Source organism: Nannospalax galili, unplaced genomic scaffold (genome assembly GCF_000622305.1).
Source record: "Nannospalax galili isolate Female #2095 unplaced genomic scaffold, S.galili_v1.0 scaffold646, whole genome shotgun sequence".
NCBI classification, from domain to species: Eukaryota; Metazoa; Chordata; class Mammalia; order Rodentia; family Spalacidae; genus Nannospalax; species Nannospalax galili.
The window spans coordinates 1175670-1194791 of NW_008355279.1; the positions used below are offsets into that span (position 1 = coordinate 1175670).

Consider the following 19122-nt stretch of genomic DNA (forward strand, 5'->3'; position numbering starts at 1 on the left):
AACTAGAAGTATAGAACGGCGGGCAGGGGGCGCGGGGGGGGGATGGAAGGGTGAATGAGGCTTAGGGAGTCCCGGTGCGGAGAGCTGCACTATAGACTTACCCCAAGAGGCCTGAGGATAGTAGTGCCGAATGTTAAATTTTTTAGGTTTAGATAATCTCACTCAGGAGTATGGGTTTTTTTTTTTTTTAATTGTTTTTCTTTTTGCTTTTGTTGCTTGGTTTTTGTATGTGTGCTGTTAGGATCTAGCTCATACTAGGCAAACACTCTAATACTGAACAATATTCCCCAGGCCCATTTTTTTTTTTTTTAAGAAACTGTTCAAAGATTTGAAAACATTATTTCAGTTACTTTGCTGTGAAATAGGCCACCCCAATCTTAATGGTATAAAACAGTCAACATATTCTGTTTATGGATTTTGTGGTTCAGAAAAAGTAGTACACCAGGTAGTTTGTCTGTGCTTCACAGAGGCTAGGAAAACGTAAAGGCTGAGTGTAACCTAGGCAATGCCTGAGGGTAATCCAGTCAACAACTAAAGACTAAAATCATCTGAAGCTTGCCTACTCTAATGTCTGCTGGTGAATGCTGGCTGTAGATAGCAATATCAGCGGGAATTATTTACACATGGCCTTTCCTCAAGGATGCTTGTGCTTCCCCACTACATGATGGTCGGGTCCTAGGAGTAAACTTCCCAAAGTGAAGTGCACAAAATCTGTTTTGTTTTTTATGACTGTCATGCTTTGTTTCTGGGTTTTGTTGTTGTTGTTGTTGTTGTTGATTGTGATGATTTAAAACAAAAAAAAAACAACTCTGAGTGAAAGCAACTTGTGGAGAAAAGGTTTTTGGGGGGTTTTTTTGTGTGTGTCTTTTTTTGAAACAGGGTCTCCTTGTAGCCCCAGCTGTCCTGGAACTCACTATGTAGACCAGGCTGGCCTTGAACTCACAAAGATCCACCTGCCTCTGCCTCCCAAGTGCTGGGATTAAAGGCGTAAACCACCACGCCCATGCCTGATTTTTTTTTTAATTGATTTATTTTTATTTTATGTGTAAGAGTGTATTGCCTGCATGTGTGTACACCCATGTGATGCAGTGCCCATAGAGGTCAGAAGAGGGCATCAGATCCCCTGGAACTGGAGTTACAGATGATTGTTAACCACCATGTAGGTGCTGGGAATCAAACCTGGGTCCTCTGCAAGAGCAGCTAGTTCTCTTAACCACTGAGCCATCTCTCCAGCCCTAAATATTTTATTTTTTATGTGTGTGAGTATATTGCCTTCATGCATGTAAATTAGTCCATGTATTGCAGTGCCCATAAGTCAAAAGAGGTTGTCAGATCCCCTGGAACTGGAGTTAGGGTGATTGTTAGCCACCATGTGGGTGCTGGGAATTGAACCCAGGTCCTCTGTAAGAACAGCCAGTGCTCTTAACCACTGAGCCATCTCTCAGCATCTTCTACTATCTTTCCATCAGTATTTAATTTTTTCCATATAAACATTGAGGGCTGGTGATATAGCTTAGTTGGTAGAGCATTTGCCTAGCGTGCAGGAAGCCCTGGGTTCCATCCTCTGCATTACATAAAACTTGGTTTGTTGGTGCACACCTGAAATCCCAGTATTTGATGGGTAGAGGCAAGAGTGTCAGGAATTCAAGGTCATCCTTAGCTACATAACAAATTTGAAGCCAGCATAGAATACATGAGACCTTATCTAATACAAAGAAGCATAGAACGCACCCTTGCCCTCTAAGAGCCAGTTAACTAAAGGAAAGGATTAGAAATGTTCATAAATTAGCTCTGTCAATTGTCTGGAAATTGAGACAAGTCTGTGTGACTGTCTTGAATACCAAGCTAAAATCTTCAAATTTTATTCATAAGAGTTTTTTTATTATTAGAATATTGTAGACTGGGTAAATTGTGAAGAACAGACATCTATATCTCATTGTTCTGAAAACTGGAGGCTGAGAAGTCCAAACTCAAGGCACCATTGTCTTATGTTTGGTGAAAGCTTTCTTGCTGCATTCTCACATGATGGAAAGCAGAAGCAATAAACTCCGTTAGTGATATTTTATAAATCTATCCAATCTGAGTATGAGAGCAGGATCGCTCATAACCCCCAAAGCCCCCCCCACCACCACCCAGTTCTATCACATTACCAATACCTTAAACATGTCCCCTAAGGGGGATACATATAAATCATAGTGGTTATCAAGCTGGAGAGTGACATGATCAGCGCTATTTAAGAAAGATTGACCTAGCAGCAGTATATAAGGTAAAATGAGAAGGACAGTCTCAAAACAGAAATGCCTCGTGCAACTTTTCGATAGTCTGAACTAGTGAAAAGAAAGGTCAGTTCAAGCAAGAGAGTCAGAGAAAGAAAATGGGTGACAGAAGTGATCAATTTAGGAAGGACAGTGTGGAAAGAATAAGGAGGAAGGAAAAAAAAAAGATAACTACCAAATGCCTGCCTTCTTGAACCAAGAATTATGCCATAGTATTTATTGAGTCAAAGAGGACTCAGATTATGGTATCTCTTCTGAAGAATGAGTGTTGTAATTAGGAAACAAGTAAAGGGGGGGTCTAGTAGGAACATAGAGATGAATGCTATTCTAAAAGTATGTGTATGGTGCTGTGGTCACTCAACTCAATTGGTAAAATGAAAAGCCTGATGTGCTTGGAAAATGGCACTATATACAAAAGTTTACCTGTACCCCCGTCCCCCCCCCAAAAAAAAATCACAGGCCTAAAATTCTGCAGAACCACTCAAAGAAAATATAAACATTTGTTGAGAATTGTTCTGCATCTTTTCATAATGAATATTGACCTGAAGTTTTATTTTCTTGTATTATCTTTGTCTGTTTTGGGGACCAGAAAAGACTGTGCTCACAAAATGAATGAAAAATATTCTGTCAGCCAGCTATGGTGATGAACACCCAGCACACAAGATACAGGAGGTTAAGGCAATAGACTAGCTTCAAGTTTGAGGTGAGCTTGGTCTACATAGCAAGTTCAAGACCAACCAGGGCTACATAGCAAGATTCTGTAGATGAATGAATGAATTAATGAGTTAATGAATTTATTTAATTTAATGGGGTTATGAAAACAGTTCAGTTGTTAAAGTCCTTGCCATGTAAGAATGAGGGCCTGAGTTTAATGTCTAACACCCATGTAAAAAGCCAAGAGTGGTACCATGCATGTATAGTCCCAGCACTGGGGAAATGGAGACAGGATTCCTGAATCATTGGGCCCCAGGTCCAAGTGAGAAACCCTGTCTCAAAAAAAAAAAAAAAAAAAAAAGGTAGAGATATTCCCACATAATACCCGAAGAGAAAGGAGACCCAAAGTTTTTCTCTGGCTTTCACATCCATGTGTGTGCACATGCACACACAGCCATACACACTAAACTTATTAATAAAAATTTTAAGGGTATTTCCTCTATTTTCTTTTTTTTTAAGTGTCTAATATTACTACAGTTACTTTTTTCTTAAATGGTTGATAGAATTGATTAACGAAGCCATTTGGAAGCTAGAATTTTATTTAAAAGGTTTTTTTTTTAATTATAAGCAAAGCATCTTTAATAGATGCACTTATATACATAAAATTAAATTTTTTTAAAAAATTATTTTTATAATCCTTGTGTTGAATGGAGTCTACCTTTACATCTTTTTTTTTTTTTTGGTCAATATTAGCATGTGTAACTTTTTTTCAACTTTCCTGTGCCCTTTATTTTTATTTATTCATTTTTATTTTGCATGTATGTTTTGTCTGCATTTATGTGAGTACACCATGTGTGTTCAGTGCCCACACAGGCCAGAAGAAGGCATCAGATCCCCAGGAACTAGAGTTACCATAGATGGTTGTTAGCTGCCACATGGGTGCTAGGATTTGAACCTGAGTCCTCTGCATAAGCAGCCAGTGCTATTAACCATTGAGCCATCTTTTCAGCTCCCCAAAGTGAATATCTAATGAACAGCTTATACTAGAGTCTCACTTTTTAAAAATATTTTACTTACTGTTTTTATTTTATGTGTATGTGTGTATTGCCTGCATGTAGGTAAGTACACCCATATTGTGCAGTGCCCGTGGAGGTCAGAAGAGGCTGTCGGATCCCCTGGGACTGGAGTTACAGACAGTTGTTAGCTGCCATGTGGATGCTGGGATTTGAACCCCTGGTCTTCCACAAAACAAGCAGTATTCTTAACCGCTGAGCCATCTCTCCAGCCCCAATTTCTACTTTTTAATCGGAATATTAAGGTCATGTATATTTAGCATGTTTATTGATAAAGCTTGAACATTCAATGTGAACCCATTTCAGAATACCAGATTGACCGTAACAAACATAAAATTTTAATTTGTAAATTAAAAGTATATATCTCACACTGGCACATACCCGTAGACCTAGCTAAACTAGGGGCAGGGTGGGTGGATCACTTAAGCCCAGGAATTCAAGGCTATACCCAGAAAAATAGTAAGACAGTGCTCTGAAAAAGAAAAATAAAAGCTGGGAGTGGTTGCACACACCTTTAATCCCAGCACTCGGGAGGCAGAGGCAGGTGGACCACTGTGAGAGCAAGGCCAGCCTGGCCTACATAAAGAGTTCCAGGCCATCTGAGACTCAGGGAAACCCTGTCTCAAAAAGACAACCCCTCTCCAAAAGAAGAAAAATAAGAAATAAGTGTTTGGGGAGGAGAAGCTTAGGGAAAAGGAAAAAGAACTAAATTCATAATAATAATTCAGAAATAGAATATACCAACATGCCTTTAATCCCAGCACTCAGGCAGGGGGTGGGAGGTGGATCTCTGTGAGTTCCAGGCCAGCTAGGGATATAGGGAGACCCTGCCTCAAAAAAAGACCAAAAATAAATAAGAATTTATCTTGAAAATTAATTCATGTAAGACTGTTTATGCTAGAGCACTCTTTTTACATCCTAAAAATTGAAAGCAAAGCTTGGCTTAGTGGTACATGCCTTTGATCACAGCACTAGGGAGGCAGAGGCAGGTGGGTCTCTTGAGTTTGAGGCCAGCCTGGGCTACATAGTGAAACTGCTTCCCCGCCCTCCCAAAAAAAGATTGAAAGCCTCCTCATCCTTAATGTCCCATAATAGGTAACAGGCTACATAAATTGTGAGACCCAACCCCCCAATATAGCTATAAGACAAATGAGCTTTCTGTAGTGGGATGGGATACTCCTCAAAATCAATTATTAACTTAAATATACAAAGTGCAAAGTAGTGTATATGCTAAGCTGCCAATATTGTAGAGAGAAGAATGTATAAGCAAAATACCTCTGGGAAGACACACAGGAAACCAGTAACAGTATACCTTTAGGAAGTTCTCACTACTTATTCTCATAACTTTAATTTTGTGCTATATGTACTTATAATTTTAAATTAAAATATGATTGATTGCTCTTGAGAAAACAGTGTCACTTAAAGTAAGAGCAAAACCGGTAGTGTAAGAAAGGTGAGTAGGGGGCTGGAGAGATGGCTCAGCGGTTAAGAGCACTGACTGCTCTTGGAGGACCTAGGTTTAATTCCCAGTACTCGCATGGCGGCTACGAACTGTCCTTAACTCCAGTTCCAGAGGAATCCAAAGCCCTCTTCTGACATCTGCAGCATTGCACAACACAGGTGCACTCACATACATGCAGGCAATACACTCATACACATAAAAAATAAAAATAATAAAATATTTTTTTAAAAGGTGAGTGGTAAAAGAAGTCATAACAGTTCATTTTGTGTGTTTCATATCCAGCTTTTAGATACTATTACATTCTATCCTCAGTAATTTAGGTTGTTTATGATTGATACCAGAGTAAAGATAACAACAACAGAAAAGTAGTCATGGAGGGGAGTCATTATTGAGAGTCATTTTGTTACTTTTACTACAGGTATATTTGCCATGTGTTTTACAAACAAAAAAGAGATATGTGGGTTACATGTATGAAACATTGGATCAAAAGGATCCAGTATTTGATGCAAAAGGAATAGAAACAGTTAGAAGAGATTCTTGCCCTGCTGTTTCTAAGGTAAGTTCAACTGTTAAAATAAGTAGCTAAAGAATCTGGCATGGATGTAACTACCCTTACACACACATTCCACACACAAGTACAGAAGGATCTATGTGAATTTTGAGAATTTTATTTCTAATGAAAACTATTTTACTGTAGTCATAGTTTCAGACTTCTCCCTATACCTTGTTTTATCAAGATCATTAAAAAGCAACACATGAACTAGTAAGATTTTCTCTCATCACCCTTTAGGATGATGACAGGATATCTTGTCTTATGTATAACAGCCCCCAAAAAGTATGGATCATGATAAAGAAAAGAACCTAGCAAGTATTTCTCAAGTAACACAATTCATTCCAGAGTAACTGAAATTTTATGTGCTTGAATTATTAAATACAAATTAGAAAAATTTCTGAACAGTGTGGTACTATATTTAAATTTTTTAATAATAATTTTCTAGAGTATTTTTCTTTATTCGTGCCCATTCTTTCACCAAACTAAAAATAAATATATAACACTGGGCATGTGTAGTGGCGCACACCTTTGATCCCAGCACTTGGAAGGCAGAGGCAAGCGATTCTCTGTAAGTTCAAGGCCAGCCTGATCTACAGTGAGTCCCAGGCCAGCTGGAGCTACAGAGATACCCTGTTTCAAAAGACAATCAATCAATAAATAAATAAATAAGTAAGTAAATGAGTAAATAAATGTACAAATGAGAATACTACTTTGTATTTTGAGTTATGAGACTATTAAAAACATAATGGATTATTGTCAGTATATTATGTGATTTATAACATGAATTTGAGGTTTATTCAGTAGTGATTTTGGGAAAGATAATCATCTAGTATATTCTTTCCCTTAGGTACAGAATTGACCTATGTCAAACAAATAAGCATATCATAAAAAATATGCATAGGTTCAAATATTTAGAATAAGATAGAAAATTTTTACTTGGAATTGATTTAGGTTCAGTCCACGCTATAAATTCACTGCATATTGGATCATTTCGTAGCAAAAATATTTTCAACACAGAAAATTCTGTCACAATTTTTTTAGATACTATAATAAAAGCAAAAATGCTGTTATTTTTGTTTTGTTTTTGTTTTTGACTGATTGGTAATACATTTCTCTTTGTCCTTTTTATAGTTTGAGTTGGGTCCTTTCAATGCATAAAGTCAGGTCTGGTTTCTTCTCCTTGCAGTGCTTTGACTATTTAAGAAAACTTAAATGTTTTTTGTTGCTCATCACATAGCAGATTTTTCATCTTAAATATTCCAATGTGCTTTTTCTAAACTACATTATAGTCTTAGAAATAGCAAGCTACATAAAGTTTCAAAAATATTTTCCAAGTTCTAATCATTTTTATTGTCTAATCATCATAAGATTTAGGTAAATGAAGTTCCCTGGAGGGGTATGGGTGTGTGTGTTGACAAGGTCTCATTATTTATTTACTCCAGTACCTGATGGCTTTTTAGTGAAAGCGTAACAATAATGTTGAAACATACTGGGAGATATTTTATCTTTTGTGCATCTTTTTTGTTTTAAGATTCTTGAGCGTTCTCTAAAGCTGCTATTTGAAACAAGAGATATAAGTCTAATTAAACAGTATGTTCAGCGACAGTGTATGAAACTTTTGGAAGGAAAGGCCAGCATACAAGATTTTATCTTTGCCAAGGAATACAGAGGAAGTTCTTCTTATAAACCTGGAGCTTGTGTTCCAGCTCTTGAACTTACAAGGTAATAATGCACACAGCAGTACAGTCCTCAATAGCCAGTGTAGTCCTAGGTTGTTTGCAAGGACTTAAAAGACGTCTAGATTACACAGTTATGTGGAGACACACACAGTTAATGTCTCCACTTCCCCACATGAAACCTCACTCAAGATTTGGGTTCCCCCTATACTTTGTAAGATCTCTTCTGGGCTTTCCTTTGGAACGTAAATCATGATGTGTCTGATAACATTTTTGTTTCTTTCATATCAATATTATTAGGCAGTCCTTAATACTGAACTGCCAAAGCATTTAGATGCTATCATTCTGTAGTCAGATTGTCTAAATTGCTCTTCTCTTTCATTGTTAATTATAATTGCTCTTACTCTTAGATTATACTACTTTCCAGGTAGCAAGGATATATAGAATAAATTTCAAATCATTATAGCATTATCCACTTGGTGTCAACTGCATGAAAGGTATCTAATTCTCAAAGAAGCAATAATAATTTGAAGGTGCCCCTATAAATTTCTCATGGTTTTAGGCTTCTGATTTAATGTGCTGGGAAGGTGCCTTCCATGACAGCCTGAATGTGTACTTTATTTGGATTTAAATAGAAAAATGCTTACTTATGACCGGCGCTCTGAACCTCGAGTTGGAGAACGCGTGCCATATGTCATTATTTATGGGACCCCAGGAGTTCCACTTATCCAGCTGATACGGCGCCCAGCAGAAGTTCTACAGGATCCAACTCTAAGACTGAATTCCACTTACTATATCACCAAGCAAATTCTTCCACCTCTGGCAAGAATCTTCTCTCTTATTGGTATTGATGTCTTCAGTTGGTATCATGAATTACCAAGGGTAAGTTTACTAACTAGTATATGTCCTATAAATATTTCACATCAACTTTTCAATATAACTAGATTTTATGTGTTACGAGAAGCAAAGCAGATTTTTTCCTCCATTATCCTAAACTTGCAAAGATGTCATGTTTTCCAAGTTTCTTAAAAGAGAAACTGTGACTATCTTCTCAATGTCTATAAAGTTGCACAAACTATAGAAATATTAAAATCAGTCCCCAAGAATTTCAGTGATAATCAGCCACAAAATAACTCGGAGTAAACTAGATAATGGAAAATAAATGGAGCATGAAATTACTTAAGTGGGTATCTAAGAAATGCATGGGAAGAGCTGATGAGATGGCTCAATAAGGGAAGTACTGGGAGGCAGAGACAGTAGGGTCCTGGGGACTCAATGGCCAACAGTCTAGCCAGTCCCTGGGCTCCAGGTTCAGTGAGAGATCCTGTCTCAACAACAATAATAAAAAAATGTGGAAAGCAATAGAAGAAAACAACCTGGGATGTCTACTTCTGGGCTCCATATGCACATGCACAGGCACAGACACACATATACACACAAATGTGGATATAAGTTGAGCATGGTAGCACACAGCTATAATTTCAGCACTCTGGAAGATGAAGCAGGAAAATCAAGAGTTTGGGGTCAGCTTGGGCTCATTGCATCTATGGAATATAGTATCTATACATAGTCCTAGAGAAACCAGATAAAAGAAATAATGTTAAAAATACCATTACACTAGGGTAAAACATGCAGTGTAGAAGCTTGGTACAGAGAGCTTTGTTTGAACTCTTACTCAATGGGTGCCTAAAATAGTAATATTTGAGTTGAAGCATCTGGGGTACATTTTTCTAGGAGAGTAATGACAGGTTTTTTTGTTTTTGTTTTGGTTTTTTGGAGACAGGGTCTCCCGTAGCCCCAGCTTCCCTGGAACTCACTATGTAGACCAGGCTGACCTTGATCTCACAGAGATCCACCTGCCTCTGTCTCCCAAATGCTGTGAGTAAAGGAATGTGCCACCATGCCTGGCAGAGAGGAATCATTTTTGTCTACTTGTGAAAATTTACTTGCGATCTCTCAATCATATGCCATTATCGCAGACTGAAATACAGATTGTATTCAAACTGATAGAGAAAAGTAGATATTTAGAATTACCTCTCAGCCAGCATTTGTAAAATGAACGAAAAAAATATAAGCTAGGAAATTGATGTTGAAACAATGCTTTAGGTAATTTGTGCTGGCTGAAATCTTAAATGCTGTATTCTGACTGTAAGCCAGGAAGCTCAGATTTTTTTTTTTTACTATTTTTCATTTCATCACCAGCAAAAATGTTAACACAATAGCATTTATAAGAGGCTAGCTCCATGTTATTTCTGCAGAGTGATTTTTAGAAGATCACCAGAAGATTCCAAGACTGTATTACATTATTTCAATGTAAAAGTGTTACTAGATCTCTGAAACCAGTATTAAATGAAAGAATTCCTCAGTGACATAATATCCAATTAAATTTGAAATGGATTTACTTCCTTTGCAACTTTTCACCCTACTGCCTAACAAAACGATACATCTGATGATACTAAGATGTAAGCTCCATGAAAGTAAGGACTTTGGCCATTTCTGTATCCCAGTATCTAAAATAATAGCTACTCAACATTTGTTGAATGGACGAATGAAGAAATAAAACTGTAATTAGCGTGGGAAGAGCTTTTTTGCTGTGAAGATGACTTGAGCTTATTCCTTAATTGTTGGTATAGATCCAGAAAGCTACCAGCTCATCCAGAGGTGAACCTGAAGGACGAAAAGGCACTATCTCACAATATTTCACTACTTTACACTGTCCTGTGTGTGATGACCTGACTCAACATGGCATCTGTAGTAAATGTCGGAGCCAACCTCAGCATGTTGCAGTCATCCTCAACCAAGAAATTCGGGAGTTAGAGCGCAAACAGGAACAACTTGTGAAGGTACAGTTTTGATCAATAGACCTGAAATCCCAAGCAACCTGACTTTTTGGGAAGATCGTCAACTCTTCATTGTAACATGAGATGTGAAACCAGTGTGGAAAATGAAATGAGGGTTCTAAACTTATAAACTTCTGAAAGTTTAAAAAGTACTACACGTGGGTCCTGGAGAGGGCTCAGCAGTTAAGAGTACTTGCTGCTCTTGTAGAGGACCCAGGTTTGGTTCCCAACACCCATATCAGGCAGCTCACAACTGCCTATAACTCCAGTTTCATGGGATCCAATGCCTTTTGGCCTCCCACAGGCACCTGCAGGCATGTTGTGCATATAAACTCACATAGCCACACACACATACATGCACATAAATAAAAATAATTTTTTACTTTAAAAATAATTAAAGTGATTTCAGTTGATCCATCAATACTTGTCATTCTCAAAAGTTTAGTGATCTTAGCAACTAGAGGGTAAACTTGGAAAGTCTGCAGTTTTGAGAATCCAGATAGAAAATAAATAGGTAATGGTTGAGTCTTACTGCCACAGACTGTTCTAGGCACTCTTACAGAGAGATTAAGTAATTTGCATCCTAATAAGTGTCTGGGCTGGAAATATCAGCATAAAATATAAAGATAATTTCTCATATGTTAGAATTCTAACAGAAATAAACAGCAAACATTTCTTAAAATAAGTTGAAAAATGAAATCTAAGCAAAAAGTCAATAAAGTTCAGTCTTTGTCCCAATTTTCTGTCCTTTTTCTTTCTGTCCTTTTTCTTGTCACATTGTACCTGCCACATCTGCCATACCTTTTAAGCCCATGAATGTACTTTAATCTCACCTTCCTTCTGGCCTTTGAATACCCTGTTCCCTCTACCAAGAATTTGCCCTTATTCTTCTCTAATCATTTGAGAAGAATCAAGTTTAAACAGCTAGACAGGTGAAGCCTTACCTATAATAGACTTCTACCATCCTTTCCTGTGATTGTGTGTGTGTCGTCTTGTCTGTCTCCATCAAGTGAGCAGGTAAGACTGGAAGCTCTGCCTGATACTAGCCCTCCCTGGTGGTACACTATAAATAGTTGTTGAACAACTTTCTGCTTACTGCATGATTAAGGGAACAATATGGAAAGGAGCAATAAAATAACTTTCAGCCATTTTGTAAAGTTGTGTGGTCCTAGTTACTATAGACACTGAAGTCACTGGGGGCTCCCACCTTCTGTTTATTTTATCAGCTGCTGTCATTTGGCAGCAACTAGCTAACTCGGGAAATTCCCTTATTAGACCCTGGCATATAGTATATTGACAAGAGTAGGAACTTCAGAGCTCTGCTAAGGTCAAGCTGTAAGAAGTCTCTCCCTGGACCTTTTTGTCTTCTGCCCTCAGTGACAAATACCACACTAGCAAGTACTCTCCTTGCCAGTAGATTTCATTTCTTTCAAAAATACAATTTAAAAGAAATGATTCTCTTTGTAAATAAGGATGGTTTGTTTCAAGAGATAATAAGCCAGGGATGGTGCATAAGTCCATAATCCCAGTACTGGGGGAGAGGGAGACTCTGCTTCATGAGACCTTGTCTCAAAAGAGAGGCAGAGACATTAGAGATGGAAAGACTCTGAGACTAAAACTAGTGTTATTTTAAAAGAGTTAATCTCATATATTTGTGGACACTTTTATAAATCACTACAGGACATGCAGTGATATAGGAACATTAATAATGACTTCAATAGATTTTTCTCAAAGACCAATCAAGCAATTAGAAATAAGTATGGAAGATCTAAATATCATAAACTAGTCCTTATGGTTGTATATCAAACTCTGTAACACAAAATTAGACAACATACTTTTAGGTGTTTATAGAATGTTTAAAATATGACCATATAAGGGCTAGAGAGATGACTCAGCAGTTAAGAGTCACTGTTCTCCTAAAAGACCTGAGTTCTATTCCCAGCACCCACATCAGGTGACTCACAACTGCCTGTAACTCCAGCTCCAGTGGATCCAGCTCCCTCTTCTGCCCTCCACAGGTACCTGTATACAGTGTTGCACTCAGACAGGCAAATAAAAGTCAAAATAAATCTTTAAGAAAATTATTTTAAATCTTGATCATATACGTATAGCAGTCTGTAACAAAACAACTCAATAAATGTTCTAAAAGATAAAAAAAATTTAACAAATGCCCAGTGTGGTGGCACACACCTTTAGTCCCAGCACTCGGGAGGCAGAGGCAGGCGGATCTCTTTGAGTTCAAGGCCAGCCTGGTCTACATAGTGAGTTTCAGACCAGGTGGGGCTACAGGGAAACCCTGTCTCCAAAACAAAACAAAAAAAATTGCAAATGGCATTTACCAATACAGTGCTATAAAAGTAGTAATTATAAACTCAGAAAACAAAATGGTCCTCTACTTCGAGTCTCCAACATTCCCTGTTAAACAAAATGAATACTACATATCAAATTCTAGATATGCATAACAGATATCAGAGAAAAATTTATCTCCTTAAATACTTTTACTAATAAACATAAAAAGATGAAAACAAATGAAGTGTCTTGATAGAAATTTTTTAAAAAATGAGAAAGCCCATGAATAGCAAAAAGAATTTACAAAGATCTTAGAAATCTTTTATTTTTAAACATTTGCCTCCTTAAGTTAAAATGTAGGTGTCCTGGGTGTGTTGTTTAAATTTTTAGATGTAATTGTGAATTGAGCTATAACACTCAGGAATTAAATCACCAGTAAAAGTCTTCAAAGTAAACATTGGAGTTAAATTTAGCAAGTTGAGTAATTCCATCCTGGATTATTTACCAGACAGGCACATAGAGTTCTTAAATATTTATCAGTTTGTCCTGGCACCTGTGTGTAGCTGTAGTACATACAGCTGTAACACACAAATTCTATATTTGGAAACAGATTTGAGTCTCTTGGCAGAGTTGTAATTAGCAAAAGGCTTCCTAGAACATGATGCTCCGTCTTTGCAGAGCCTACTAAAGCATGTGTTTCTAAGCAGTTTACTTGTGGCAGTAACATAATAATGATTCCAGTGCCAGTGTTCTCAGGAAAATGCCCGTCTGTTGAATGTGGGATATTGTCTCAGAGAACAAAATTTCAGTGTCCTATATGCCATCTTTAAGTCAGAACCCGCTCCAATAACCATCCAGTAGAGATGTAATTAGTATTGATTTATCTCTTAGAACACGGTAAGTGGAGTGATGCTGCTGCTTGCCTTCCTGGTTGCTTGTTTGTTGTATGTTCACTCCCTTGCTCTTTTGCTTGCTTGTGTCAGAAACGTGGCCTCAGTGTCCAGACTGACTCCTGTTTTTAACCACTTGGTTGCCCTGCATTGATTCTTTAAAGGACTCACTAGTATCATTTTAATTTTTAAGTTTTTCATGTTTAGTAATCATTTTAGCTATACTTGTGACTTGAGGCTATCATTAAAAATCTGATGGTTATGAAAGGCATCATAATGCAGCCTCTTTTGTTAGAAATTTGTTCCATAATTATCTTTTACATCAGTATCACTTGGAATCCTTGAAGATGATGGCTTCTTAAGCTTTTATGCCTGGGGATTCTGATTCATTGGTGTGGGCGGCATTAGTTTACTTTTAAGCTCCTTGTTAGCCAGCTGAGAACAATTGGTCTAGAAAACGACTATCGCCGGGCGTGGTGGTGCATGCCTTTAATCCCAGGACTTGGGAGGCAGAGGGAGGCAGATTTCTGTGAGTTCAAGGCCAGCCTGGTCTACATAGTGAGTTCCAGGACAGCTGAGGCTACAGGGAGACCCTGTCTCAAAAAGACCAAAAAAAAAAAGCAACTATCACTTTGATTTGATTTCTTTTTCCTAGCATTTTCCTTTTGACAATAGAGTAGTATATTGTGTGAATTTTTTTTCTTTTTTTTAAATTTATTTTTTTATTTTTATTTTATGTGTACTGCCTGCATGTATGTGTACTGCCTGCATGTATGTGAGTGCATGTATGTGCAGTGCCACAGAGGTTAGAAGAGGGCTTCGGATTCCCCTGGAACTGTCGTTAAGAAAGGTTCATAGCCACCCTGTGGGTGCTGGGAATCGAACCTGGGTCCTCTGCAAGAGTAGTCAGTGCTCTTAACCACTGAGCCATCTCTCCAGTCCCCATGGATCTTTTTTTCTAACTGAAAGTATACATGTATATGGAGTACGATATGATAATTCAATATGTGGAGAGTATGTATTGATCAAATCAGATTAATTGCCATTACTTTGTATTGGAAACATTCCTTGTTTTTTGTTTTTTTGACACAGGGTCTCATGCACCCCAGGCTGGCCTCAAACTCGCTGTGTAGCCAAGAATGTCCTTGAACTTCGGTTGATCCTCCTGCCTCTGCCTTCTGAGTGCTGGGATTATAGGCATGCACCACCACACTCAATTTGTGCATATGCAGTACTGGAGATGAACCCATACTCTGATGCATACTAAGCAAGCACTCTACTGACTGAGCTACACCCCCAGCATTTGTATAGGGAACTTGGAGATGCTTTTTTTTTCTGTTTCTTTAGATGCATAATTGCTTATAGACTGTAATCATAAATACTGTAAGAAACACTGGAACTTATTCCTCCAGTCTAACACATTGTGGTCTCTGTTAGCCAGCCTTTTATTCCTCTTCCCCACTCTTCTCTTAAACCTCTGGTGACCATTATCATACTTATTATTTCTGAGATGTAACCATTTTCAATTTCTACATATGAATGAGAACCTGTGTTTATATCAGTCTGTGTTTGGCTTATTTCACTTAATATCTTCTAGTTGCATCTACCTTGCTACAAATGACGAGATTTCCTTTTCATGGCTGAATAATACTTCATTTTGCACATTTACCCCATTCATGTTTTGGTAGATAACCTCAGTTGGCTTCATGTCTTGACTGTTGTAAATAGGCTCTATAATAAACAACAGAGTACACATATCTCTTTGATATAATGACTTCATTTCCTTTGGATACATACCCAGTAGTGGAATTGTTGCATTATATAATAGTTGTATTTCTAGTTTTTGAGGAATCTCCATACTACTTTCTGATTGATTATTCTTTGCCTTTTTTTAAAAAAAAAAAGACCATTCTAATTGACATTACAGGATATCTCATTGTACATTTATTTTGACTGGTTGGTTGGTTGGTTTTGGTTTTTTGAGGCAGGAATGTTATAGTCCAGACTTGCTGGAACTTGCTTTGTATCCTGGGCTACACTTGAACTCAGGATTCTCTGAAAAGATTGCAAGCATGTGTCACCACATTCATCTGTCCATTGTAATTTAGCTCATATCCTCCTGCTTGTTAGTGCTGTTGACATTTTCATATTTGTGTGTTTTGCCATTGGTTCTGATATATTCTCATTTTCCTTATCACATAAATACTTCACTAATATTTTCTCCCGTTCCACTGTTGACTGTTTCCTTTGCCATACAAGAGCTTCTTAGTTTAATAGACTCACATTTGCTGGTTACTGCTTTTGTTGCCCGTGTTTTCACAGTACTATCCTCAGTCACAGTCCATGTCGGTGTCTGTGTCTCTCTGGCTTGGTGTACAGTTTTGTTAGTTAGTTCACCTGCTACAACAGAGGTCTCTTACGGGGCACAGGTTTGCTGGTGGTTTCTGGTTCCTAAGTAGCCTTGGACAAGCACAGGTCACCTTGCCTGTGAATTTTAATGTAATAGGATTCTCTTGTGATGCAGGTTGATATAAGGAATGAATGACTCTTTAGACAATTACACTTTTTGTGAAATGTCCTTTAGAAGTACCTCACTCATATGGTAGGCTAGGCTTCTGAGAAATTGAAACAAATGAATTTTTCTATGCTCAATTTCATCTTATATGTTTGCCAGTTATCTGGGTGGGTCAGAAATGAGGGATTATAAAAATTTGTTATTTACATGTATACACAGAAACCTTGCTGTTGTCTTATCTATTTCTCTTATGCTTTCAGATATGCAAGAACTGTACAGGCTCCTTTGACCGACATATCCCTTGTGTTTCTCTCAACTGCCCAATACTTTTCAAACTCTCACGAGTAAATAGAGAATTATCCAAGGCACCGTATCTCCGGCAATTACTAGACCAGTTTTGAGTTATCGTATCACAGAATTCCAGGTGCTATTTGTTCAGTGTTTACCACTAAACTGTCATGCATGGTGCTTTCTCAGCCTCCATCAAGTCACAAATGTTCATTGTCTGTTATCCAAGACTATGAAGACTTACGCTAACTGAATTTAAAGTTATACTTGCTGATCTCTGAATAACTCACTTCTTAACAATGTACAAATTCCTCATTCTTTCACCTTTTAAACATTGTTTTATAATACAGGTGTTGGATTTGCTCCAGTTTATGTACCATCTTGTAAATCCATTTGAACAGATCATGTTTACTTCCCTGTGGAAGGAACCCTAAAAACCTCTTAAAAATCATTCGTGCGTTTCCCTTAAACTGTCTGTATTAAGACGTGTTGCTTAGAGATATTCATTCACTTTATAATTTTGATTGCAAAATATTTTGTAAATACACTTTTTTACTTTTCAAACAACTGAGTAAAATAATGTGCAATGAATTTTATACAAATAATTTTCAAGTTGTTTGGTATATTTCCTCTAGGTTTTGCTTGACTCAAATGTAGATTTATTATTTTGATCAAACTGTGCAAATAGTACCATGTGTAGCATTTTTGAAATATTATTTTCTAAAAGCCGCTGTCTTGCTTTAGCTATTAATGGGGCATTGTGAGGAACTGTGCAAAGACATTTTTGTTACAAACCTGTGGGCCTGTTGCAATACTTTAAAATAAAAATTTTATTCCATTTTTGCTTGTTTTGTATAGACATTTCTATTGCTTCTAAATATGCTTAAAGTATTTTCTTTCCTTATGTACTGTACAGTTAATCTTATTTGCCATCCCTTGAACACAAAATGTGTATCTAGGATATTTGTATAACTGTATAAAATGAAAAAGGAATTATGTGGTCAGTGCATTGTTTTTTAAACTGGAAATCATTTTGTTTTAAGAGTTAATAATGGAAACCAAATTAAAATTGAATAAAATATTAAGTATGCTCGTGTGGTTTTTATCTTGCTATAAATAGAATTATGTTTTATAAACTACATTGGTTACATTTTCCTGAATTTTAATGAGGTAAATTTAGGCACTGGAGATGTAGCTCAGTTGACAGAGTACTTGCCTAGTATGTACAAGGTCCTAGATTCAATCTTCAGTGCCACACAGCACTTGAAAGGTAGAGGCAGGAGGATCAGGAGTTCATAAGGATCCTCAGCTAGATAGTGAATTTTAGGCTCGCCTGGGCTACATGTGACTCTATCTCAAAAACAAAAAAAGCCAGGCATGGTGTCTGGCAATAAGGCACCAAACCTGTAATCCCGGCACCCTGGAGGCTGTAGCAGAATTACTGCAAGTTCTAGGTCAGTTCGGACTACATGTAGCAAGACACTATCTTGGGGGTTGGGAGTAGATTTGGCTAATTATTATGTCCTGACCCATTCTCTTACCAAAGCACTAGGATTAATTTTTTTTAATTTTTATTTATTTGGTCTTTTTGAGACAGGGTCTCCTCTCCCTGTAGCCTCAGCTGGACTGGAACTCTCTATGTAGACCAGTCTGGCTTTGAACTCAGAGATCTGCCTGCCTCTGCTGCCCAAGTGCTGGAACTAAAGGTGTGCACCACCATGCCCAGCAGTTATTTTATGTGTGTGAGTTCATTACCTGCATATATGTAAGTGCACCCATGTCATGCAGTGTGCACAGAGGTCAGAAGAGGGTGTGGGATCCCCTGGAACTGGAGTTACAGATGGTTGTTAGCTGCGATGTGGATGCTGGGATTCCAACCTGGGTTCCCTGCAAGAGCAGCCAGTGCTCTTAACCACTGAGTCATCTCTCCAGCCCCTAGGATTAATTTCTTAAGGCAGCAATATTCTAGGAAAAAAAGTAGCATTCACCCTTTTAAATAAGAGTTTGTTGGTAGATGTTAAGTGTTTTTACTCCTATACAATTAGTCTTTAGGCCAGGACTTTTCAGAGGGAAAATGAAGCAATATTACTATTTTTTTAAAGCTTAAATGCCACTTTAGATATGCCAGTTTTTCTCAATAAAAATAAAGTCTTAGAGATTATTCATCTGGTTAGTCATCAGAAATGGGTCTTCCATTGCCAGAATTTGAACATATATCCCTCAAATCTTACTAAGGGATAATACTTTCTGAGGTCTTTTGTGTTTGGTGGGCTGGAGCATACCCCTCAGTCAGGGTTGATTATTAGTCCTTGCATAAATGGACATTGCTGGTTTTCTTCTAAGTTCCATGCTGTCTGTCAAAACTCACACATACATCATAGCAACAACACAGTATTTTCAACAACCATTTTATGTCATAATTGGACAGCCATATTAACAAAAGCTATCCAACATGAATGTCAAACTAGCTCATTGTTAGAGCGTATCTGGTTGCCTTTTCTACAAGGAAATACAACCCTTGTTCCTGTCCTCATGCTGCCTGTTGGATGTATTTGCTGTTCTGGCAACTTTCTTGGGGTGTTGAAATTTGGATCAATTTCACCAAG

The 19122-nt window shown here is 37.6% G+C and overlaps 1 protein-coding gene across 2 annotated transcripts in view; it reads left to right on the top strand.

The window, feature by feature from the left end:
- Positions 1–17606, top strand: part of Rev3l (REV3 like, DNA directed polymerase zeta catalytic subunit) — a 171754-nt gene extending 154148 nt beyond the window's left edge. For both annotated transcript variants that reach the window (XM_029555725.1, XM_008852401.2), the window contains 5 exons: positions 5884–6021; positions 7550–7740; positions 8330–8576; positions 10328–10537; positions 16489–17606. In XM_029555725.1, coding sequence (XP_029411585.1) covers positions 5884–6021; positions 7550–7740; positions 8330–8576; positions 10328–10537; positions 16489–16629 — 927 coding nt within the window. In that variant the 3' untranslated portion in view covers positions 16630–17606. The remainder of the gene's footprint in view (positions 1–5883; positions 6022–7549; positions 7741–8329; positions 8577–10327; positions 10538–16488) is intronic.
- Positions 17607–19122: the final 1516 nt, after the last annotated feature.